The 25586-nt window shown below is 52.3% G+C and overlaps 1 protein-coding gene across 3 annotated transcripts; it reads left to right on the top strand.

Moving 5' to 3' along the window:
- The first annotated feature begins 6112 nt into the window (after positions 1-6112).
- On the top strand, positions 6113-22726 carry KLHL26 (kelch like family member 26). 3 transcript variants are annotated; one of them, XM_032203684.1, is made up of 3 exons: positions 6115-6160; positions 17671-17853; positions 20916-22726. In XM_032203684.1, the coding sequence occupies exons 2-3, from the start codon at positions 17672-17674 to the stop codon at positions 22495-22497; spliced, it is 1764 nt and encodes a 587-aa protein (XP_032059575.1). In that variant the 5' UTR covers positions 6115-6160; position 17671; the 3' UTR covers positions 22498-22726. The 3 variants fall into 3 exon arrangements, with proteins under 3 accessions (XP_032059576.1, XP_032059575.1, XP_032059577.1); XM_032203685.1 differs by lacking the exon at positions 17671-17853 and having other exon boundaries at positions 6113-6160; XM_032203686.1 differs by lacking the exons at positions 6115-6160; positions 17671-17853 and adding an exon at positions 14752-14793.
- Positions 22727-25586: the final 2860 nt, after the last annotated feature.

Here is a 25586-nt window from a genome sequence, read left to right as displayed (position 1 = left end):
TTACAGCCTGGGCAAGGATGCTGGCACCCGGCGGCGATGCAGCAGTGGTTGGGTGCAGCAGGAACAACCCCCCCCCAAAAAAAAAACCAACACCTTGGGAGGAAACCCCCAGCACGGCGCTGCCTGCGGGGGGATCCCCCCCCTGTGCAGGGCTCTGAGTGCCCCCCGCCACCGTTCGGTGCCGAGGGAGGTGGCGGGGGGCGAGATCGGAGCAGACAGCTGGCAAACCCTGCCCCGGCTCCGAGCGGGTCCCTCCTGGGACAGGAGCCGGGCTCCGAGCCGCGGACAAGCTCCTCTCCTTTAAACTGGATCAGATTCCTCGCTGCTGGCTCGGGGTGCAGGAAACCGTGCCCAGGAGCAGGTGAGGAGGGACCCCACTCTGGCGAGGAGGAGACGCATGAAATTAGCTGGTTCCACTCCCCCCAGCAGGCAGCCGGGGCATTTTCCATCCGACGCCTTTTTCCTTCTCGCTCCCTGTTGTGGTTTTTCACGGGGAAAGCAAAAAAAAAAAATCAAAAAAAAAAAAATTCGCGGTGTGTGGCCCCGTGAGCGAAGAGGAGATGGGGAAGAGGAGCAGGACTGCACCCTCCGACCCACGGGGGGCACGGGGAGCTGTGCTGGGCCACGTCCTCGCCGCCAGCATCCGTGCGCCCACACGTCCAGCCCCGGGTCAGAAAGGAGCCGCAGGCCGGTAGGTGGGGACTGTCAGCCACGCTGCGACGAGAAACAGCCTCCAAAAACTGGGGGAGGCCAACAAGCAGCCCCCCAGGACCTCCTCATGGACCCCAAAGCATTGCCAGTCACGGATTTCCCTCCCCTGTTGCTCTCTGCTGTGTCGTGCGGGGCAGAAAGCCCAGGGATGGGACAGCGGGGTGGGGACGGACCCCGAGAATTCCCCGCTTTGTACCCCTCCCAATTTCCTCATCGATTCTTCTGGTTTGTAGCAGAGGCTTTGCTGGTTTGGCTGGGTCTGCGTCTGCTGTTCCCCATTGCGCCTTCCTACCAGAAGGGCTGGGTCCGGGGAGATGGTGCTGAGCACAAGGAAACCACGCGAGGTTTCTCCTTGGAGGTCTCTGATAAGAACCCACAATTATGTGGCGCGATGGTTTGGGGCCCTCGCAGAGCAGGGTTTGTGAAGACGATGGAAAAAGAGCCTCTCAGCTGGGGAAGGGCCGTTTCCTCGCTGCTTCAGCTCCTCTTAGCACGAGGCTGCCCCAGCACATCAGCACCCGGAGCGCCCAGCGAAAACACGCCCGTGGGTTCCCCTTCCCCGTCCTCCTTCCCGTGACCTACCCAAAGGGAACGGGGCAGCGGGTGATTCAGCAACAAGAAAACCGCACGAAAAACAATCTCCTGGTGCTAATGGGATTGGTTCTGTCCCTACCACGCACATTCCAGCCCGGCTCAAGGGACCACTTGGGGGGAAAAAGGAGGGGTTGACGAAGCCAAATTCTTCTCCGTCTTCAAATGGCAGGGTTCGGCGCGGTGCCGCTGGCCGGAGCACCCTCTCCGCAGCCGGCACGGAGCGCCTGCGTGCATCCAGCCCGCCGCCAAGTGACATGCATTTTCCATTCCCTGGGCTTCATTACTTCTTGGAACGCAGACCGCATGCGTTCGGGCCGCGAGGGGCTTCGCTTTCCCTCCGTGTTTATTTTCACTGCCGTGTGTTCTTTTGCCAGGTGAGGAGCGCAGCCAAGCTGGTCAGGGAGAGCGCGGATGTATGGTTGCGGTTTGGCCGGGCGGGTGGGAATCGGGCTCCCCGCAGCACCTGCTCGCCGGCAGGCGTTGGAGAAATCCCACTGCTTGCAACGGGACGACACGTGTGCGCTCTGCGCTTCGCTGCCTCGCGGCCTCGCGGCGAGGCTGGGTGCTGGAGCCAATGCCAAATGGTTTTGGGGACGGCCAACGGTGCCAAACGCTGTGGGTGCTGCGTGCGTGGGACTTGAAGGAGCCCGAGCCTCAGGCAACGAGCAGTTCAGCCTTCCTGCAAGCACACGGCGCTGCTGTTGGCTTTCTGCTTGTGCCTGCTCTTCCAGCTTGCTCTTCAGTGCAGGGCACAGCAATATCTACACCTACGTATGCACTGGATGAAATGCACAGGGTGGGAGACCAGAGATCCAGGTGATTTCCATCCCTGAAGGATGCTGCTGGGCCAGTGCATTGCACCAGAGCCCCGTGCCGTACCAGTTCAGCTCTGTGGTGGGAGCTGGGGGACCTGCAGGAGGGGCAGCAGGGGGTGAGAATTCAGGAGCGTTGCAAGTGGGGAAGGAGAGAGCATCCCACAACCTCCCAGGAGAGCCCAGTAACATCTCAGGGAGCTAAAACATCTCCATGTCTGAGCCTGATGGTGGGGAGAGGCAGGCAGGGTGTCCTAAAGGGGGGCAAAATATAAGGAGGGGGAAGGAACAGCCCCGGGCTCCGCCAGCACATGCAGGCGCACCCCAGCCCGCGTGCCTCCCCGGGCTCACGCGCTTGCTGGGATTACACGGGGATTAGCACAGAGCAGCCTATGGGGAATGGGGAGGGAATAAAACCAGCCAGGAACACGGGCACTGAAAATGTCCGCCAGCACCCTCCGTGCAGGCAGGAGATGGAGCTGCGTTGGGTGCTGGCGCTGTGCGGAGGCAGGGAGCGAGAGGGAGGTCACCCGCTGGCTCCTCTGCAACAACAGCGTGGAAAGGACCCGAGAGGCTTCCTTGTGCTGGGGAAAATCTAGCAAGAATTGGGAAAAAAAAAAGCTCGTGGCGGCCAGCTGTCCGCCGCCTCCACCCAAGGCAAAGTGCGTGGACCGATAGCGCTGCGAGGAATTCCTGCTTCTGAGCACTTGCAGGATGAAACGGAGAGGTCGGAGGAAAAGGCAGAGCTGCCAGCTCATGATTTTGTCATTAGTCTCACAGTGCTGGATGCAGATTTTAAAGCCCCAGCTGTGGGAGTCGTGGGATAAGCGAGAGCTTGGCTTGCATTAAAAAGGTACATTGCTAGACTTCATGTTTTGTAGGGGGGAAAACAGTGAAAATATGACTCAAATACATCCTCATGACTTAAAATGAATGTCAGAAAGACAAGGAATGTAAATAGTTTGGGGGCTGATTCTTTCTTTTTTTTTTTTTTTAATATATTTTTTTAGCCCAGTAAGTCAGACTTATGATTTTACAGGGAGATCACCGCTCTCCACAGTAGGAAAACCAGGGCTGCCTTGATATACTGTGTGTGCAGGATAAATATATTAAAGTTGTGCGAGTTACTCAGATGCTGTGCTAACACTGGTCATAAAAATCACCTTAGATATAAGGCAGGCTCCTTGGGGAAGGGGCTAAGTGCACTCAACAAATAATGAATAGAAATAAAAATAAATATCAAATGGCCCATAAAATCAAACAATAATGGTAACTAGAAAGTTCCTGGATCTGCTGTGAGAGATAAAATCCCATCAGCAGTATGAAATAACAAGAAATACCCCCCTTTTGGTTCCTTCTCCACATGACACAAGTCAGCACGCCTGGTCACCAGAGCAGTTATGGAATACATCTTCCTTCCAGAGTCTTATAAATGCATTTTTCATGCTTTGGGAGACCTTCTGGGGTTCAATTTAACTGGGATCTGGGGAACATGTGAAAGGCATTTACAGCATGCGGCACAGCCTGGGTTTTCCTGCCGGGGAAGCAGAGGTGTAACGTTCGCAGCTCCCATCCGCCAAGCCGCCCGGCTGCGAGGGACGCAGAGCTCCGCAGCGCGGCCGGGCTGGATGGCAGAGGGGCTGCTTTATGGCTGCGCATGTCTTGGGCTGAAATGTAAGCACTTGAAAATATAGAGAGGAACCTAAAAAATAAAGAGGGAAAGCATAGAGCGTAAACCTTGTAAAGAAGGGGGTGTGCTGTGGGGCTAAGGCTACGGAAAGTGGCCCCGGGAGAAAGTGGGAAGTATCGAATGGAGCAGAGCTGGTGGTGGAGGGAGCAGGATAAGCACCAGGGCTTGGTAAGGAGAGGCAGGAGAAGAAATCCCTGAAGCCCCAGCCGAGCTGCTTTTCGGCAGCAAAGAGCACAGAGCGATGTGGAGTGGTGGGCGCTGGACTCCACGGCCTCGCCGTGCAGCAGCAGGAGCAGAAGGAGGAAAGGGCAGCGGGGTGAGACGCGGAGGATGCGGTGCTGTGGGATCTTCCGACGGTTTACAGCATCGTCTTCTGCCTCTCCTGGCTCTCCCGCTCCTCCTGCTGCTCTCCCCGCGGTGTCTCTTTGGTGTGCTGACATCTCCTGTCCTGTGTGGGTCGGGTCTAAAATAACAGGGCCCCGAGGTCTTGGCTGGGGTCTCCCTGTGCCGCAGCAATACAAATAACAAATTAATAAGTCCTGCTTCCCTTTCTCCCCAAGGTTTTACGAGGCTTAATTAATGAATGTCTGTAAAATGCATTTGGAGCTGGGAATGAAATGTGCTGTGGAAATGCCAAATAGTTTTAATGCTCCAGCAGATTTAGAAGGTTTAAATAAGAAAAATACACAGCTTCGCCTCTGAAATAGATTCCTCTCCTTGAAGCAGAGGGCTCCAGAACATGAAGTTTTCATCAGGCTGACTTGAAAGGGTATTTTCATGGCTTTCTAAGTGTGTTTATTCTCATGTGCGAATTCCCCCTTTCCCTTATACAGATGTGGACGCAGGCATGGGAAATCAAAGAAATTTACCCACGGTCGTTGGCAGGGCCACCGCTATGAATAATTTCCCGATTTCCACTGATGACTGGAATGCCCTCGAGCCCGTCCGCTGCCTCCAGATGCGCGACGGCTTGAAAAATTACACGGCCCCGCGACGCTTGGCCCCGGCTACGGCGATGGCTGAGCCAGGATGCCGAGCATGTGTCCGGGTGCCTCGTGGAAAAGGCATCGCGGACACCCGGACGAGCTCTGACAACAAAACTGCACCCTCTGGAGGGTACTGTTGCTCTTGCACAAAGTGTTTTGTTTTTTTTTTTAATGATAAAATCTTGGAGGGCTGGGGTTGAATAATCGCTTGGGTTGGGTAATTGCTCGGGTCACCAAGGCGCTGCCGGTGCTGTGGTGTCCTGAGGACGTGGGCTGCCTGAACCTGTCTGCACACCGCGCTTTCTCCAGGTGTTTAAGGGATTGCAGGAGGAATTCAGAGGGAAAAGGTTCAGGGCTTGGGCGCAGGCCACCCTGAAAGTCCCTCGGCTGCTGCTGGTGGGGCTGCTGTCAGCAGGAGACCTGCAGCCTCCCCCTGTATCCCCTCATCTGTGGGGCTGCGACAGCTCCCCCGGACCCTTTCATCTACGGGGCTGTGACAGCCCCCAGAGCCGTGACTGGGCTCCCCCGGGCCCCTTCAGCTGTGGGGTGGTGACAGTCCCCAGGCTTGTGATAGGACCCCTGTGTCTGTGGGGCCGTGACAACCCCCAGACCCATCATCTGTGGGGCTGTGACAACCTCCAGACCCCTTCATGTATGAGGCAGCAACAACCCCCAGGCTCATGACAGGACCCCCATATCTGTGGGGCCGTGACAGTTCCCTGCATCCCCCAGTGTCGTGACAGGGCTCCCCAGACCCCCTCATCTTTGGGATCACGACAACTCCCGGGGCTCATGAGGGGACCCCTGTGTCTGTGGGGCTGTGACAACCTCCAGGTTCGTGACAGGACCCCCATGTCTGTGGCACCGTGACAGCCCCCTGGATCCCCCAATGTCGTGACTGAGCTCCCCTGGACCCCCTCAGCTGTGGTTTGGTGACAGTCCCCAGGCTTGTGACAGCACCCCTGTGTCTGTGGGATCGTGACAACCCCTGGGCTCATGACAGGACCCTTGTGTCTGTGGGATCGTGACAGCCCCCTGCACCCCCCACTGTCATGACAGGGCTCCCCAGACCCCTCATCTTTGGAATCACAACAACCCCCGGGGCTCATGACGGGACCCCTGTGGCGGGATCCCCACATCCCCCCTCGCCCTCGGGGGCTGTGCCCGGCCCCCCGCTGGCTGTGGCGGCGGCTGCGGGGCGGCGCCAGGCCCGGGCTGGGCGCGGAGCAGCGCCCGGGGCCCCCTTCTCGCCGCTGCGCCTTTAACGCGGCGACTCCGCCGCCGCCTCCCAGCTCGGGGCCCGGCGGCGGCGCAGCGAAGATGGCGGAGTCCGGCGGGGCCGAGTTCGCCGCGGAGCGGCCGAGCAGGTGAGAGGGGCCCGGCCGCGGCCTCAGACCGGGAACCGGGCTCGGGGGTGGGTAAGCGGCGAGGCCCCGGGGACCGGCGGGGCTTGGGGCGGTTGTGGGGGGGGGGGGGGGGTGGTGCCCGGCCCGGTGCGGTTGGGCTTGCGGAGGCCGCTTGGAGGCTGGCCGGGGCGGGGGTTGCTTCACCGCAGGGTTCCCTTCGTTTTCTGTTATTTATTTAATTATTTTTTTTTTAATTCATTTCTTTTCCCGTCGCTTTCGGCCCCGGGGGTCGCGGTGAGGCGGAGCGCCCAGCCCGGCCTCCCGCGTCGTCCGCCCCAGGGAGCGGAGCGGGGCTGTAAATGATGGGCATGAGGGTAATAACGATAATAATGGCAAGATAATCATAACAATAATAATCATAACAATAATAACAATATTAATAATAACAGCGATGCTTTCACTGCTGGAGTTCACCAGGCTGGAGTTGGCGGGAGGCTTTGTATTCCTGTAAATTTGGGGATATGGTTATTACACATAGGTCCCGCTGGCATGCATTCAGTTTTTTTTTGGGGTTTCAGGCCCGTTCTGTAAAACAGCAGGTTTTTAACACAGCCTATGGTACTGGACAGTCCTGCAGAGCCACTGGTATCTGTCACAGCCGTCATCAGTAGGGCACGAGCCGCCGGGCACCCAGGTACTGTGGCATGGGTGAAATAGGGCTCGAGGTGCTGGGCTCGGTGCCCACCACATCCGTGAGCCCTCAGGTTGGTGTCTGGGGCCAGCAGGCCGTGCTGGCTGGTCCAGGTGCTCCTCACACCTGGAGGATTTCTGGACCCAACGCGTTGGTTTCCATCCTCACCCAGAAGTCAGGGCTCTGGGCGGCATTTAGAGAGCTGCCGTCAGCCTCAAAGCTTCAAAGCAGCTCTTATCCTCAGCTTGGCTCTCCCCAAATCCACTCTTGAAACAACATCACACCGTGCTCGAGGAGCAAGGCTCTTAGGCTCATTGTTCCTCACTGGAGAAGCCTGTCTGAATTCTCACCTTCTACATATATTTTATTTTTTCTAATGACTGCCTGTGTGCACTAGATGCCGAGCTGCCTTGGGCATTTCATTTTCTCTCCCTGCACCTCTTTTTTTTTTTTTTCCTTCCCTCTCTGAACAGGAGCAGCGGCGCGTCTCGCACACAGGTGTTGGTAGGGCTGGGAAGCGTCTCGGTGTGGGGCGCGTAGCAGTGAGAAATGGAAGTAATTTGTTTCAGGGCTGTGATAAATCACCCGGGCTGGAGCTGCGGCAGTTCCGTTCCCCGAGCTGGAGCTCCGCGGCGTTCTCCATCGCTGCGTGTTTGTTTTCTTTGATAATTTTAAATTAAAGCCTGGTGAGATCTGGATCCTGCTTCTCCGCTGGTCGTTACGCCTCCCGTTTTAAAGGGTGGATTTATCGGGGAGTAAACCCACCAGGGAGCCTGCGGGGGAAAAACCTGATGGGGAACGTTGGATACGCTGCGTAGCCCGTGTAGAGCAAGAGGAGAATTTCAAGGGCATGCCCCATCAACTCGCGATTCCTTCTTAGCTGCTTCTGACTTTTCTGCACTTCCTGAGCGTTTGCTCTCTAGGGCAAAGGACGAAGGCCTCCCTCGCCGCTCCACGCGCATGCCATCTCAGCGGTACGCAGGCAGCAGAATTTCCATCTTTGGAATTGCGACCGCGTGGCTGCTGCTAGCTGCCCGCCAGCACGCTGGCTCCCCCGGAGCAGGAGAACGAGCTTGTCTGCTGGGGATCCCGTGCTCTTGTGATAAGGAACATGCCGTGCGAGGCGGCGTGGACACGAGGTTCTCTGCTTGCAAGTTGAAAAGCAAACTGCCTGAATCTTCCATAGTGAAATAAATTTGCCCTTTTATTCTTTTTTTCCTTATGGGTAGAGTTTCCTGCACTGCAAATGGGTTGCATGGTTTGCTCCCAGCCCTCGGTATCGCGTGGAGGGAGTGTTTCAGGCTACGTAATTACCCTGTGTGTAATGCTGCGCTCAGCGCTGCTCCCGAAGATGTGCTTTGAGCTTGGCGAGCAGGTAAGGACAGCAGAAATGGTGCAACCCGTCGGTGCCCTCGGTAAGAGAAGCTCCCTGTGCTGCAGGCAGCGAGATGTGTGAGCTCTGTAGCAGTGCTTGTAGAGCAGGGTCTCACAAAGCAAAGTCCCACAAAGATCTAGGAGAAATACCTCTTCAGCTGCTGCAGAGGATCTGTCGCACAGGCCCTTGAGCAGGAATTAATCGGGGTGCCCAGACAAGCTGCCGAGGAGGGCTGCGTGTCTCTCGAACTTGGGATAATCCCTGGAGGGAAGGAAGGCAACCAGGTTGTATAAACACTGTTCAAAACCCTCGCTAATAGCGTTACACGCTGGCGTGTTTGCTGAAAGCAATCCCACCTGTCAAAACCAGGATGAATGGAGGAGGGAGACCCGCAGGTCCTGCTTATCTGAAAGTACATGCGTCTCGGTTCACATCAAGAGAAAGTCGACCTGAACTCCCCTAACCTTGCTGCTGCTGAAGAAAGCGGCGAGAGGGAGAGCAAACGTAGAGGAGGACGGGGTAAAATGGCAACAGGGGAAGGAAGATGATGATAAGGGCTGGGAGCCTGCCTTGCTTTTGTGGTACTGCAGTCTTACATAGCTCCAGTCTTCGCTTACACTTTCTTTTTCTTTTGAAATTGTTCAAAGTTGGGTTCTGTGTGGTTTTTGTGTTCTCTTCTCTGCCACGTGGCAATTTTTAAACAGATTTAGTTGTTAGGTTTGGTAGACGCGGTGTAAATGTTTACACTCTAATTGAATCACTGTAAAAATAACTGCTGCTTTCTCTCTCAACGTTGGAAGATTTCTGAGCTGGAGGCTTTATTTAGACCAAACGTGAACTTCAGTGATTCTTGAAAGGTTTTTCTCTTGCCCCCGAGTATTGCTTGATGTTGGTGGCTTTGAGAGGAAGAGCCTCGCATCGTGGGATGATGGCGAAGACGTCACTTGTATGGAAGACGAACACTGAACTTGCACAGAAATCGGTGTAGGTCAAGAAAATCAGGAAAAACTGTTCCATTTCTGGGCTTCTTGGGTTTTGTTGTTCAGGGGATGCACTTAGGGTGGGTGGCACGAGGTGTGTGCAGAGCCAAACTGCCCGAGAAGCTGGAAAAAGTGCTGCTGTTTGGGACGGGCACGCGCCTGCAGAAGGTAAGTGCAGAGGATTTAGGTAAGGAGGGAAGCAGGCAGCAAGCAGCCGGGGCAGTAAGAGGATTTGATGGTGGAACCGAACAGGAATTGGCGTTACAGTGCCAAGCGCTGGGGCAGCTGCTTGCATCTGCTGCAAAACACGATTTCTACAGCTTGCCTCAAAGGGCTGGCCTGCGTTTCTTTCCCCTGCCTGCTGTTTCATCACTTCACGTTGCTTTTGCTCGACGTCCCTGGCTGCTCAGGGGCAATAATCTGCAGGGAGGAGGCGCAGGGGCAGGAGGAGCGGCGTGCTGCGGGTCACGACAGCGGGGCTGTTCTGCTCCCCGTGTGCCACGGCGCTGGGGTTACGTGCACGGGAGGTGCTGCCCCGTTTGTTTCGACACTGCCCAGAGCCTGCGATCGGATGCTGCAGAAACAGACTGAGAGGAACGCTTCTCCGGGAGCCTCGTGGTCCAGTTCTGAAGCTTTCCTAAATTTTCGCGTGGAGCCAAGAGATCGGTATGGTTGTGGAGGTCTCAGGGTGATTTACTTGGTGGGGAGAACTTTTTTTTTGCCCAGTAGGAACTGCAAGCAGAGCTGAAACGGGCCGTGCCCAGCGGGAACGTGACCCAGCCACCGCTGGCTTGGGTAAGCTGGGAAACTGAGACAGATTTTCGGCTGAAAGAGGCGGTGGCAGTGCCACGGACCAGCTCAGCCCCGTCCTACGCTCCATTTCTGAACGCAAAACACTCGATAACACGAGGCAGACAGCGGGGCAGGGTGGGAATCGCCAGCCCAGCCGCGAAGCCGTGCTCGGGGCTGGAGCGGGTGTCCCTTTTGGGGTGGCCTTGGTGGCTCTGCTGTGCATCCCGGCACCACTAGGTGCCTCTCGGCCTTTGCACAGCGGCTGCCACGGGTGCTGCCGGAGAGGTGCGTGGGGATGGCAGCGGGGGAAGCGCCCGCTGCGGCTTTTTGGGGTTACACCAGCCGCGGCGGCGTGCTGCGGAAGGGTGGGTCTGCCTCCTGTCTTGCTCCTTTGGCATCGCCGCAGCTTTCCTTCTCCTCAAACCAAGGGTTTGACCAAAAGGGTGTGGGGTGGGGGGGACACAGAACGGTTTAGGGCAGTATCAAGTGTGTAAAGAGCCTGTACGGAGACACATCCCTCGTGTGCCCACATTTTACGGGGTATGAAATCCACCGTCCCTCTGGTGGTCCTGGTGCTGCTGCCTGACCTCGGGAGCAGCCGACTTCGTTGGACCATTGACACGCTCTGGGTGATTTTTCTCTTTGCTCAGTTTGTTCCTGGCTCTGCGGGGTTATCTTTGGGGCTGCTGAGAGTAGACTCACTGGAAAGTTTCGGGGGTGGCACCTTCCCGTTCGCAGTCATGGCAGAAATACAGGATGGGTGGCCCTGCTGGAGCAGGGACCTCCCGAGGTCCTTCCCAACCTCATCCCTTCGGTAATTCAGTGGTGTCTCAAGCAGCACGGTGGTGGTCGCCACCCACGGGTCCGAGCACAGAGAGCAGCACATCACGGTAAGTGGTCTCAGCCTAGCATGGGGGGCACCTCGGGGCCCCCACCCCACAAATCGGGGCTCACAGGGCTCTTGAGAGTCGCACTGTCCCCTTCAGTACCCAAATGAAGAGCGCCAAACTGCTTTTCCCCTTTGTCCCTGCACCAGCATAAAGATGAACCTGGCTCTGTGACAGAAACATTTTTAAGAATCTTGTTGGGTTTTTCTTTTTTTTTTTTTTTTTCTTCTCAATTTGTCCCGGGTACAGCGTGTACTGACCAGTCCCTCACGTTGAAGCTCCATGAGGTGGCACGGAGTTTAATGTGCTCAGATGTTTCGCCCTCCACTTTTTTTGTTCCATGCTCCAACGCTCCGTTTTACCAGGCCAGCCAGCTTTTGACAGCCATCCAGTTTTATTAGTGCTTTTAGCAGAAACCAAAATCCCACCTCCTTTGGCTCGCGATTGAAGGCTGGGCACAGAAGACATTCGTGTGTGTGTGTGGCTGCTGCGCCCCGTGTGCATCCAGCACAGAAAACAAGAGGGACAGAGATTCGGAAACGTGTCTGGGAGGGACAAAAAAAAATAATATTAAAAACAAAAAGTTGAAAAAATGCTTGCTTTAACTCGCTGCCCTGGGTTTTAGGGTTTCCTTGGCTCCAGTGTCGGGACAAGTAGGATGTGGGTAGGCAAGCAGTAGGTGGAACGGGAGGACCTGCTCTGGAAAGCACTTAGGAGGGAAGCATGAGGCACTTTTTGGCTTTTGTGCAATGCCTTTAATTGCTGCTTTCACCGCCTGCCAGGCAGAATCAGGCGTGGGCTGCCCTGCAGAGGCAGGGCGTGGGAGCCCAGTGGTGCCCGGTCCTGGCCCAGCGTCGGGCACTCGACCTTCTGAGGCCTCAGCTGCCTGTTTGTGGGATGGGCAGGCGTATCACATCCCCCTCACACAAAGCCAAAAGGTTGGGCTTTGTTCTTTTAAAAAAAAACAAAAAAACACCTTCTCACAATTACTCGTTCTCCTTTCACTGAGCATTAACTCTCCTTAAACTTTGAGACTCGGAGTTTAAAAGCTAGAAGGTGAGGGTTTTCACACCGATTTTTCACCGTTCAACTTGAGGCGTTTTTCAGAAGACTGTTTTCCCCAGAAAATATTACTCCTCCTAAACTTCAGACCCATTTATAATCTTCATCTGAGCGCTCCAAATTGCTAGGCACTTCTAAATAGAAAAATCAGTCCCAGGCTTTCTCCTGGTATTTATTGCCTTGATGAAGGAGAGGGTGTCAGGAGGGGAAAGTGAGTGGAGGCAGAGGAGGGAAACAGGAGAGAAATTAAGAGAAGGAGGTGGAAGAGGGAACAAAGAAATCGATGAACTGATTTTTGCTCACGTATCTTTCCTAAGAATGTTTGCGCTTCGCTGGAAAACATCGCCTTCCTTCGACCCGTTAATATTTAATTAGCTGCTGATCATTAAGTGCTGATTGTCGTTGCTAATTTGACAGGCAAGCGATGGGAAAGGCTGTTCCTGATGGGGTGCTGGTGACAGCCCTGCGTGCTGCTGGGGACGTAAGTAGGTTAACAGGGCAGGGATTTTTTCAAGTCCCACCGCCTGGCAGCGAGGAACCTGCCTCGCACCCCAATTTTGGGTCTGCCACGCGAGGCTTGGGGGTGCCACGGGGGCTGCAACGGCCCCAGGAAACACCAAACCTGCAGCTCCGGGCTGGCCTCTGTGCCCCACCGTAACGCTCGGCAGCGTGCGCGGTGCTGCAAGCTCATCTTCAGCGCCTGGGCATGTGATGCGAAGCCTGAGGAGCTGAAATATTGCAGTAACCATGGCTACCGGTGACTTATCCGAGGGAGTTTGACTTTTGTTTTGATTTTAAGTGTCTTAATTGTAGTTTAAAAATCAGAACCTGAATGTGTTTTTTTTCCTTCGGCATGAAGCGAAGGGCATTAAATGATTTGCATTATTAAAATCCCTATAATGCTGCCTTTCAAAGGCTCTTAAAGAAGGTCCTTAATATTCATACCATACGTGCTAAATAAAGTTACTCCTCAGCTTTCTTAGCTCTGCTGCTCTCGCCAGAAAACGTTTTCTTGCAGGCTTGAGTGCTCAGAAGGTGCCTCGCCGGTTATTTTGCAATCCCGAGCCCTTTGTTTGTGTGGCACCGAGGGCTTTATGCATGCGAACACACACATGCTGCTGCCTTTCCTCCGGCCTCTTTTGTACCCCAGCCATGCCCCGCAGGGTCCTGCCTTCAGAGCTTGTGTTTACTGGAGAGGCTGGCTGCTGGAAGTTTGCCCTGCTTAGAAATCTTGCCAACCCCCTCGAGTTTCTTCCTGGATGAAGAATTACCGAGCACCACCTGCCCAGGGAGGGGGGGAAACGTGGGTGGATATTAGCAAGGATGCTGAACTGGGATGCAGATTGATGCTAGCACCAGGACTCTGCCCTTCCAAGGAGGACCACGGTATAAAAGGAGAGTAGCAAGAGGACTTGTGGAGCACAAAACTTCTTTTCTCACTTCGCTCACTGAAATGTTTTCATTTAGCCTGGTGTAATTCCCTCTGTTTGTACTTGTGCAGGAGTTGCAAACATGCTGAAATGTGAACTCATGCTTGGTAAGCCTTTAATTCCAGCTTTGATGTTTTTAATCATCAGTACAGATTTGGTGGAAAGAAAAAAAAAAAAAATAATGATGATTCATTAGCTTGAAATGCATCTTGGGTCACACGATGTGGTGGAGAACAGAGGAGGCAGGGATCGGGGACGGCTGTCCCGGGAGCAGACCTCGGATGAAGCCAAGGTCGTGTCGGTGGGCGTAACGCCGCCGGGGTGTTCTCTGTGTCTCATCTGAGCCGCTTCTTGAAGCGTGGCCCTTAAATACCTCTCAGCCCGTCAGTTTTACAGGTCCCCTGGGCGTCCAGCCCCGCGTTCAGACGCCTCCTCGCTGCATCTGTTTCGGGTCAAAAACCAAACAGTCCTCGCTCAGAAACGCGGCAGTAGGAGTCCGGGCAGCGTGCTTGGGGCAAGGATGAGCAGGTGGCCAAGCTCTTGCAGTAGGCAGAGCGGCAGGAGGAGAATTTCTGGGCTTGTTTGCCTTCCCTGCCTGCCTGCTGTCTGGCTGGAGCCACTCCCTTAACCCTTGCTTTCACCTTTCCCCAAGCCTGCGACAGGTTCGGGTTGATTTTCCCCAAGTTGTGGCCGCGTGTACCATGCTGTGCCCGGCGGTGACTGGAGGGGATTGAAAGCAATCTGGTCCAGAGCAGCAGCTTGGGGACAAATCCTCTGTCCCATCAGCTGTCCCCTGGCAGGTTTGGAAATGGGGTGTCAGAGATGGTGGCAGGGTCCTGGAGAGGGCTGCCCAAAACTCTCAGCCCTTCGGAATTGAATTCCAGCTTCCCCTCTGCTCGTGCTGTGGATGCAGTTAGAGGAATATAAAGATGCCTTCAACCACTGCAGCCTTTTCCCTACGGAAAGTGGGATTTCTGTTCTGCTCAAGTCACCTGTATGCCGCTGTATTCACCATAAAGTCCCCAGTCATGTCAACATTTTCGGATCCCCCCTGCAGGTCGCGGTGAGGCCCGTGGGATGTGCCGTGGAAGCGCTATTTGATGGGGCCGTGACTTCACCTTTTTTGCTTTTCCAGAGGAGAAATGACCGTGCTGTATGTCCACGTGTTTGCCCCCCCCCCCCTCAGAGCCTGCAGAAGCCTCCGCAAAAGCTCTGCCATCCTTTTGAGGGCAAAGCCGGGAAAAAAAATAAATAAAAAAAAAGGAAAAATCCAGAATCTCGTCGGCCCTGCCTCCATCTGAAGGGGCTGGGGGCAGGAGCAGAATAAACGCTTTCTCGCTATTGTGTGATGAAAAGCTTTTCTCTTGCAGGCATGCTCTGAACCCCTGAGAAGTAGATGCAACTCCGCTGAAGTTTGTCTGCAAGGCTGCTTCTCGAGTACGCGGCATATTCAGATCTCGCCTTCGATAGGGACGGCCTCACAAAGGCACTTTCAAACGTTCAAGGCTTCCTTTTGTGCTGTTTCAGGCTCTGCCATCCAACTGCTGCCTCTCTCCCCCCTCCGCCCGCGATGCAGCGCGGAGCAAGGCCAGGCACAAGGCGCGAGGCTGCCCCGTGGGGTGGCGGCGGGGCTGAGCCGAGGCTGCTTTTATCTCCAAATCCCTCCTAACCCTGCTGCAAACACGGCCTGTTGCTGTTTGCTCACCTGGCTTCCCCCCGCTTCGTCTCTTGTGAAGTTTCCTGCTTGATTTCTCAGGCTTTTGGAGAGTTTTATCGTGCTTCCAGCTCGCCTGTTTCTTCTAAAGATTCTCTTTTTTTTATTTTTCAGCCTGAAAAAAAAAAAGGATATTATCAGTGTTTCTCGCACTGTTGGGTTTTGTTTTGCCTTTTTTTTTTTTTTTTTTCCCCTGGAGGATTGTGCAGTCATTGCATCCTTTTATTCCCCACACCTGTAAAAAGACACAGGGACAGGTACAGGGAGTTTTCCTGGGGTAGCTGCTCGCAATTACTGTTGGAACGAGTCACACGTGCACTTTTATTCCTGTACAGAGGTACCTCTGTCTCCTTTAAGCTTTGCTCTGGTTATTTACGGTGCCTGTAAAAGTTAATTGAGGAAAAGGCAAGATGAGGCATGGTTGTTCAGGTCAAGCAGGCTGTTGGAAGAGGCACCCACACTGGGTTGTGCCATTTTTATGGACAGAGTGAAAGCGATCACATCTGAACTCCTCGAGCCAGCACAGGGAAAATGATTATTTCAAACTGGTGCGACTAAAACATGGAAGAAAACTCCCATGAGAAGAATCCTGCAGGAGATGGAGTCTGATGAAGTTACGGTAACCTCAGGAGCTGCCTTGGTGTGTTGGACTGGTCCAGTGGGAGGCCAAATGGGTTTGCTTGGGGCACGGTACCGTGTTCAGAGGCACGGTCCTTTCCTACGTGTGGTATTTCCTCCTTGCGACCCCAGCGAATTGCTCCGAAGAGGAGAATAAAATGAGTTTGACACGATGAATATTCATGCGCTCGCTCCCTCCAATCTCTTCCCTTCTTGGCCATGGGAAGAGCCGCAGCGCGCCGACGTTTCTTGGCTCTCGGAGTAATGGATAAGGGTCTTGTCAGCAACTGACTCGTTGCTAATCCTTGTTATTAGAGGAAGGATGTTGTAGCTGGACTCCGTTCTCCGTGCTGAGACTTCGGTATGTTTTGACTTCAAGGTAGGGATTTGAGATGTGTGCTGCAGGAAGCACAGCTGACCAGTGTCAGTCATCCCAGCAGGACCCCATACGAATTTTGGGGCGCCTTCCCAAATCTCGGTTCTGAAGCAGGCTGCGAAAAAAAAAAACTTGATCTCGGCATCCCGCAGCATCCCAAAGCGCTCTGGAGCTACTTGCACGAAGCGTTGGCTCTCCCAGTGCTCTGATGAACATCACAGACTTCCCCTAACTCGCCTCTTCTGTAAAGCTCGCAGGAAATTGCAGCCCGATAAGTGAGGCGAGGAGCAAGCCCCGTCCATTGTTCCTTATTGTTTGGGGGTTGTTTACATCCCCTGTTTTCTTATCCCATCTCTGACCTCGCCTACTTGTTTGGTCCATTGTGCGTGGCTGCTGTTGTTGTTTAGGTAGTGAACTTTTGGGGAGGGCTGTTAGCAGATCTGATTAAACGGGACATAATCTGAATGCTATTTTTTGGCTTCGTTGGTACGATCTACCTAAATAATAACGCCACCCTTTAAGCACAGTACTAAGTTTTGTGGACTTGGGAGCAAGTAATCCAGCTTTCCAGCTTCACTGTCACCTATTTATTTTTTTATGTCATTCTTCCATAAAGGATTTCCTCAAATGTAGAAAGAAACCCAAATAGCAGGCTGCTTCTGAGAAGCTCAGACCCACCTCGAAGAGCGGTTCTCGAGCGTTTTCTTCCCAGAACACGGGACGTTGGCCCTGTGGAGCAGTGCAGGATCAGATTCCGTTTGCAGATGGATCCTACTGCCTCCTGTTGGTGTGAGTGGCCCCCCATGGGGTGTGCAGGGCACCCCGTATCGCCCTGCTCAGGAGATCTCAGCATCACTGCAGTGATTTTCAGAGCAGCACGGAGTAGCTTGAGTCCTTTCCGCTTGCGCAGCACTGCTGCCGACGTTCACCTCCACTGACAAGTGCATCTGAGGCCAAGTGAATCTAAGAACGATGCTCTCTGCACTGAGGAACATGTGCGAGAGGCATTGGGAAAACCAAGGAAATATTTACACTGGGAGGGGACTGTTTACAGTGCAGTTCAAACAGTTGACGTTATTTAGAGCAGCCAGGGCTATGTAATATTTTGCTTTTTCTCTTCTCAGGAGGGTCAGGCATAAGGAAAGGATCAAACAGGGCTAGCAGGGCCGTCCTTGGACGGCACGGAGCATCTAGCAGCTGCACTTCGGAGAGGTGCTGAGAAGAATAAGCAACTGGGATTGAGCCCCGTGGTCGAAGTTGAGGTCAGGGTGGATTTGGGGGCAGTGGCAGCGTGCGCGCGCCGCTGTTCGGCGGGGAGGTTGGCCCCGCTCGCTGCAGGTTGGATGGTCTCCGAAGCCCCCGTGTGCTGCAGCGTGGCAGGCTGTCAGTAATGGGAAAGTGTAATTTACAGTTCTGGAAGTCTCTTTTGTCCTGAGAGAAGGGAATGCAACCGAGGTACTGATGTCATGATGTTCCGTGTGGCTATCGAGCTGGGAATTTGCTTTCAAACTGCTTCGTGTTACAGTATCTCCCCCAGCATGCTTTGTAGGTATACCACATATTGTTTTAATTTAAAACCAGCCTGTCTCTCTTGTTCTGTTTTTAGCATGGCTGACAAGAACAGCACCCTGAAATGCACGTTCTCTGCTCCTGGCCACAGCACCACTCTACTGCAGGGACTGGCCTCGCTCCGAGCTCAGGCTCAGCTGCTTGATGTCATCCTCACTATAAATAATGAAGTGTTTCAGGTTCATAAAGTTGTCTTGGCTGCCTGCAGTGACTATTTCAGGTGAGAATCTGATAGGGAAGCAGGCATTTGTACCTTTCCCCTTGGTTTTTGTTTCCCCGTCCTCTCCCACCCCAACCTCCCCACCACATCCCAACATCACGCCCACACGCAGCCCTTTGGAGCTCTGGTTTTGCCCCCGCGGATGTCGATGGGATTACCCGTAGGTGTCTAGAGGTCTGGAGTCTGTCCCTCTGCGTTCAGATGAGGTTGTTTTACTGCAGCTGCTGGTTCAAGCCCAGGTCTTGAAGCCACCTTGGCAGCTTTGCCTGCTGGAGGAATTGGGTTTTGCCCCGGAGCTGCTTCAGCTGCTCGGGAAGTGGCAGCGAGGGCTCTGGAATGAGTCATCCCGTCGAACGATGGTGCCCCTTGGAAAAACGCTCACCTTAGCTTTAAATACCACCGATCTGTCTCCAGTGCGTCATGCTTGTCTGTCGAAGGGCACGGAGCATTTTGTGTGTGTGTATTCCCAGCCCCCTGGGAAGAATTGTCCCATCCCATGTCACAGAAAGCTGGAGCACGGCGATGGGCTTTCGTAGCCAAATTAATGCAGGGTGGGCCAACGGCAGAGTGTGAAAAATTGAGTTCATCTGTCTTTATTCCAGTCTTTTATAACGGTGCTCTGACTTGGAATTACTTCTTTTAGTTAGGGATCTTTTCTGGCAGCAGCAGCTTCGAGGGAGGGGTGTGCTGGGGGCAGCAGGTACGGGGCAGGGAGCTTGGTGTGGGGCTTCTGGGCTTGAGGTCGTAGCAAGTGAGGATGGAGAAGTCCCAGTCAACTGAGGTTGTAGTCCTTTGACGTGTAGGTTCCTTCCTGACCTGAGCAGGTAATCAGGAGCAAGGGACTCTTGGCTTCCTTCTCCTATTTCTTCGGCTGCTCTGATGGTGTCCGTCTTACGTACACACCGCCCAGGCTCTTCCCTTCTCTCTCCCTTCTCACTCCCCTCGGTAACATAAACCTTCCAAGCTTATCACTCTCCCTAACAGGCACGCAATTAATGATGGAGCTGATCTTCCACCAAATGCTAATAGCACTATTTGTATTCATAAATGCTGTATGCAGTGCCGCTGCTAGCGTGTTTTCCCAGCTGAAGTATAATTGCTGAGTAGGTTTCTTGCTATAACTTCTGCGGTGTGAAGGTTGTCCCGGGGAACAATGGCAGAATAATCTAGCTTTGGAAAATACTCTGTTTTTATGCAGAACGGGGAGGGAAAAGAGTGAATTTGAGGCATTTATGTAATCAGCATTTTAGAAATGTAACACTTTTTAAAGGAATTGCACTCTGCTTGATGGTTTGTCTTCATCGTGGCAACAATAATGCTTTTCTTTTGCTTGTGCACGTTGAGCTCCGTGCAGCTAATGCATGAGTACACATGTGTCTGCATCTCCTCTGGGGCAGGGGATCAGGGCAGCACGCTGTGCTGTGACATGGGATATGCGAGGGGATTTTAGCAGAATGCTCTCATCTGCTGTATGGACAAATAATTGCGAGCAGTGTTCCTGGTCACTTGGTTACAGAAAGCTGATTTCATATGCAGATATTTCCTTATTTAGGTCATTTAGCTTTTTTGTAGGTTTATGCTGGACGGCAGCAGTTCTTCTAGCCTGGTTTGGACAGGAAACTTGGAACTCCTGTCTTTTGACAGCGTTCCCAAGGTACTTCTCTGTTCCTGTGTTGATGCAGAAGAGGAGGGTCTGCTCAGCATTTTCTCCCAGCAACTTGCACCTTGGAGTCGCTGCGGCTTCCTAAGGCAGCTCCGACACCTCCTTCACAGCGAATTTACCTTTCAGATGCGCAAGAGCAGGTTATCAGTGGTGGGGGAACCTAAAATGTGCAGGCAGTTCAAAGCTCTTTGGTGTGACAGCCTTTGTAGGCTTGCTGTGATGTTTGGGCAGCGACACTGGATGGCGGGACCGCGTGTCACCGTCCTTCAGCAACCCGCTTTGACTTTGCTTTCCCCAGCCCTGCTCAGCTGCTCCTTGTCGAATACTACACACAGCGCAACCCTTTGCCCCCGAGCTACCAGTATGTAACAGAAACTGCCGAAACTTAATGGAAACGCATAAAAAAAAATGTGCAGTTCTGTCCGCATCACGCCCACGGGCCCCGTGGCTGGGAAACGCAGCACCTCGAGAGGAGCGGTTTACGAGATGCCTGTGCGCAGCCCTCGGCGTGGTATGTGCTTCCTGTGGAATTTAGAAGCCTCCCAAGGAGGTGATCTAGGGCCTAATCTCAGCGTGGCCTGGTCAACTGATGTGCTTGCAGCTGTGCTGTAAGAAAATCTTTCTTTTTTTTTTTTTTTTTTCTTTTTTTTTTCTTTAAATTGCCTGCTAGCCCCCTGCCGTCGTACTGCAACATAACAGACGTTTTCTGAAGTGGTTGCAACTCCGATTTTCTTCAGGGAATGAGCCTTGGAGGGGAGGTTCTGTTGTGATTACCAAAGCTGTTCATAAATCGTATTACATCTGCAATATTGGAGCCACTTGATAGCTGGCCTACAGTGTAATGGGCTAACCGAAATCTTTTCCTAAAGGCTCTGCTGCACGCAAGCTCGGAGGCTCACTGACCTCTTTAACATTGTCTTTCCAAAGAATGTTCTTTTACGCTCACAAATCCTTCTTGCTTAAAAAATATTAGGTAGTTAGGGGTGTGGATACCGACCTGTGCTGGTGCAGATCCTGTTGTAGCCTTTGGTTGCTGCATGTCATGGATACGTTGGTCCAGCACGCAGCACTCCCTGCTCTCATAGCTCTGCCTACTCCTCGGTGCTTCGCCCTGTGAACCATCCTTATTTATGCTGCCAGTGACAGGGAGACTGAAAAACCTAACTTTGATAGCCGAATGTGACTTCTCAGTGCGTTGTTTATGCAAGCTTTACATAATAATTGCATACTCTTAGGTCTCCTGGCTTTTAGAGATTTAGCCTTGGTTTATTTTTCCCCCTTATCCTTCCTAAGAGAATCAGTATGTTAAAATAAATAAATAAATAAATAAATCAGAAGTAATACATCATTTACGTGTGTTTAAAGAGGGGGAAATTTTGTTTGTGTTCTTGACCTCCAGGGCAATGTTCACAGGCGGGATGAGAGAAGCCAGCCAAGATGTGATCGAACTGAAAGGTGTATCTGCAAAAGGACTGAAACACATAATAGACTTCGCGTACAGTGCTGAAGTGACTCTTGATCTTGACTGCATTCAGGATGTGCTGGGAGCCGCTGTCTTCCTCCAGATGGTGCCTGTCGTGGAGCTCTGCGAAGAATTTCTGAAGTCTGCCATGAGCGTAGAAACGTGTCTCAACATCGGGCAGATGGCCACCACCTTCAGCCTCGCGTCCTTGAAGGAATCGGTCGATGCCTTCACCTTTCGGCACTTCCTCCAGATCTCCGAGGAGGAGGACTTCCTCCACCTGCCGCTGGAGCGCCTCGTTTTCTTCTTGCAGAGCAATAAGCTGAAAAGCTGCAGCGAGATAGACCTCTTCCGTGCTGCCGTCCGCTGGCTGCAGTACGACCCCGCGCGCCGGGCCAACGCCAGCCAGGTGCTGTGCCACATCCGCTTCCCTCTCATGAAGTCCTCGGAGCTGGTGGACAGCGTTCAGACCTTGGACATCATGGTGGAGGACGTCTTGTGCCGGCAGTATTTGCTGGAGGCCTTCAACTACCAGATCCTGCCCTTTCGCCAGCACGAGATGCAGTCCCCGCGCACCACCATCCGCTCGGACGTCCTGTCCCTCGTCACCTTCGGCGGCACCCCCTACACCGACAACGACCGCACGGTGAGCTGCAAGGTCTACTACCTGCCCGATGCCAACGTGCGCCAGTTCAAGGAGCTGACGGAGATGGAGGTGGGCAGCAGCCACTCCTGCGTGGCCGTGCTCGACAACTTCGTCTACATCGTCGGAGGGCAGCACCTGCAGTACCGGAGCGGCGAGGGAGCCGTCGATATCTGCTACAGGTACGATCCCCACCTCAACCAGTGGCTGCGTATCCAGGCCATGCAGGAGAGCAGGATCCAGTTCCAGCTGAACGTCCTCCACGGCATGGTGTACGCCACCGGCGGGAGGAACCGCTCGGGGAGCTTGGCCTCCGTGGAGAAGTATTGCCCCAAAAATAACGAGTGGACTTACGTGTGCTCCCTGAAGCGCAGGACGTGGGGGCACGCTGGAGCCACGGTAGGAGACAAATTGTACATCTCGGGTGGGTACGGGATTTCGGTGGAAGACAAAAAAGCCCTGCACTGTTACGACCCGGCCGTGGATCAGTGGGAGTTTAAAACCCCAATGAACGAACCCAGAGTCCTGCATGCCATGGTGAGTGCAAATAATAGGATTTACGCTCTGGGAGGCCGCATGGACCACGTTGACCGTTGTTTCGATGTTTTGGCCGTGGAATATTACGTGCCTGAAACAGACCAGTGGACAACGGTGAGCCCTATGCGCGCGGGCCAGTCGGAAGCTGGCTGTTGTTTACTAGAAAAAAAGATTTACATCGTAGGAGGGTACAACTGGCATCTGAACAATGTCACGAGCATTGTGCAGGTGTACAACACAGAAACTGATGAGTGGGAAAGAGACCTGCATTTTCCAGAGTCTTTCGCTGGGATAGCGTGTGCTCCCGTGATCCTGCCACAGGTAACGACCCAGAGATAACTACGTGTGGCTGCGTCGGCCTGCGAAATCAGCCCGTGTTGCATGTTACCAGGATGCCGTGTTGTTTCCTTGTTGTTTGCAAATGGTATTGTGCATTTTGTGGGTGAGGGAAAGAGAAAAATAGCTTGCGTTCCCTCCTCCATAAAGTCCCTCCTCCTCTTGTGTAGTGTTCTGGCAAGCGTGCTTCATCAGAAGCACTTGTCAGCTAGTTAGACTTAACAGATGTTACAGCTGGAAAAAGCTTTTCTCTCTTTTTTTTTTTTCATTTTCTGAAAGCGGGTGGGGGGGGAGTGCATTTTGCCAACTTTCCATATTTTGAACAATGTTACACGCTGCAAACACTGACAGCTCAGGAGTAACTCAGTACTGTGGTATGTTTAAAAGAGTTCAGGTGTGATTTTTATCAGTCGCTCCAAACATCATCGTTACGTCAATCTGTTGTTTTCTAGCAAACAAAAACCAAAACCTGTATAACATACTGACCTCCAGAAGCAATAAAGGGACAGTGGGAGCTGGAAGAGCTCAGGTGCTTGGATTCCAAGAGCATATTCTTGCTTTTCAAAGGTGACTCGCTTTCTTTCCCCCCTCCAAAGGGGGAATGCTTCTCCCTGCACACCTCTGGTCTCCATCGGTTCTTCGTTGTTTGGACACTGCACTTCCAGACCCCCTCCTCACCCCCTCCAGGCAGCAGCATGATATTCCTGTCCAGAAATTCTCCCTAAATTGGGGCGTCCGCAGCACTATAAAGCCATGTCGATAACTTGATTACGTGTAAATGGGCATGATTTTTTTTAGCACTGCCAACGACTCGGTTGGCTTCACTGGCAATAAGAGCTCAGCAGCTGTTCATCCGGGCTGAAGCAGGGAGCACCCAGGGTTTCTGTTCTGGGGCCCCGCTGCCTTCGCCTTTCGGATCGTCTCACCTGCACACATCATCTAAACTCTCTTTGCACAGGAAAGGAGGTGGGTGCTACTTGCTCACGTGCTTGAAGGTTTTCTCCCTTGACTTGTAAATAAGATTCTGGGTATCACGACATGATGGAAGTCCAAGTGGAATGTGTTTTGTTGCCAGTGAGTATTTTAAATTAAGAGATTCATGTTAAGGTGGCTCCGTCGTTTTTGTACAATCTGTGTTTACTGCACAGAATACTGTTACTTCCTGAACTTTCCTTTCCTCCAAGCCATTTTTCTAATTAATTTGACTGATTAATGAACTGAAAGTCTCTCCTTTTATCAGGTATTCTGTTTTAAGGGCTTTGTTTTGTATCTGTATAAGTTTGATTTTGATGTATGCAGCCTTCTTTTTAGAGACACTGTTGCATTCTGCTGTTAAATAAATGCTCTGCTGTAACCTTTAGAGACAATATATAATGTCTGTTTTGCAGATGAATCATTCATCAGGTCTGTGTAAAGCATGAACTCCATACCTCAGATTCACTGAAAGATATTTTTCTCTAATAATTAAATCAAAGCACCTTTGGGTATGATACGGTGAGGGCACGCGCTCCTCAGTTAAGCTCTGCGTTCTAAATTTTGGTTAAAATGGTGCATAGTTTCATCTGTTTCTATCTATTTGCTGGTTTGCCAATAATAAATTGATGAAAAGTGCTTGTTGTTGTATAGTATGCTGAAGTCAAGTGGGCAAGCTCTGCTTTCTAGCTCTTACGCAGATAATTTACTCCATTCTCTGTTCATTTGGACTGGCATAGAAGCTAGAAACACTGAAAAACGGTCTTGGCAGATAACAAGCAGATTTTGAAAGGATGAAATGTAACTCAACACGAGCTTCAAAGTTCCAGACCTTTTTTATTTTAATGCTTGCATATGCTTACGAGAAGGCTACTTTCTTAGCTTCGTAATAAATGGAAGGTTACTTGCTTTCCTAGTTGCAGAACACAATTAATCCTCATTTCAGTGTGCTTTTTCCCCCATTGTTGCCTCCCTAAAATACTCAGGGATTCTTCCCTGTTTTATTTAAGCCCTCCTACCAATAGTATTTCTATGGCAGCAATTGCTGGTTTGTGTCTTCTCTAATAACGGAGTTTTTCTGAACGTGCAGCTTTAGTGCTCACAGGCCACACCGCAGCAGATGACTGGAGAACCCACGTGATGACCGTAGCTGGCATCTCTTCAGAAGGAACTTGGGCTTTTTTTTTCACTCCAAGCTTCTAAGGTACGTGTACGTGTGGTGGGGAGGGAGAAGATTAAAGGGAGGGAAAAAAAGGGAAGAAAAATCCTTGAAAAAAAAATGAAAAAGCGTGCTTGGTCTCACTTTTAGTGCCAGCCTTGCAAAAACAAACATAACCTCTGTATTCATGCACATTGGAATGATGGCTTTGTAGACCAAGGATACACAAAGCCATTCTGAAACTGTATTTAATAAGCAAACCAACTGCTGCTTGCTGTGCAGCAAACTTGCCTGCACTCCCATTCCCAGGAACTGCAGAGCAGGTGATGGGAAAGGTTTCCAGATCCTCTCAGTGAGACCTACAATGAAGCGCTGCTGTGCACCACCTTGTTACTGGAATGTTCTTTTCATGGCAATAGAAGTAATTATTTTTCATAACGTGAGCTAGATGTCTTCTAACTGTTCTAAATTTAGCAGAGACAGGCTAAAGTATTTGTGAGAGTGCGTATCATCCATATTGACAATAAAGTTTGTGTTACTCCTTTGAAGTACGTAGCTGTGGCTCTGAGCCATTCTGTACATAACCATTATTCTGCAAATAAACTGGTTGGATTCTTCGTATTGAACCAACTTGACAGCTAGATCAGGGTCTTCATAAATATCAGAGTGATCGTGCTGTGTGGCTGGGTTGGAGAAAATGCTTCAGAAGATGCCCTGCATGAGGAGCAAGTGGACTGGGCTCCGCTCTTTCTGAAGAATGAACCAAGCCAGATAAATGTTTGATTGCACTCAGAGCCATTTATTAGTCTCAGAGCAGCAATAAATGTTATCAGGGTAAACCTGATTTGGTACATTTTAAAATACCCTTGAACAGATGGGGAACAGTAAAAGCACAGCGTCATTAGTTCTAGGTATTTGCAGAGTATGCATGTCCCATTAGGGACTCCTGTCAGGGCCGGGA

Source organism: Aythya fuligula, chromosome 26, assembly GCF_009819795.1.
Source record: "Aythya fuligula isolate bAytFul2 chromosome 26, bAytFul2.pri, whole genome shotgun sequence".
NCBI lineage: Eukaryota > Metazoa > Chordata > Aves > Anseriformes > Anatidae > Aythya > Aythya fuligula.
The sequence above is the reverse complement of the archived record's forward strand: the minus strand, read 5'-3'. Positions and strand labels throughout refer to the sequence as shown.

Bases quoted from the DNA above. Each gene is read 5' to 3' on its own strand.
- KLHL26 (XM_032203684.1), top strand. From the start codon at position 17,672: ATGGCTGACAAGAACAGCACCCTGAAATGCACGTTCTCTGCTCCTGGC. The intron at 17,854-20,915 runs GTGAGAATCTGA...CTTGACCTCCAG, and splicing joins GCCTGCAGTGACTATTTCAG to GGCAATGTTCACAGGCGGGA.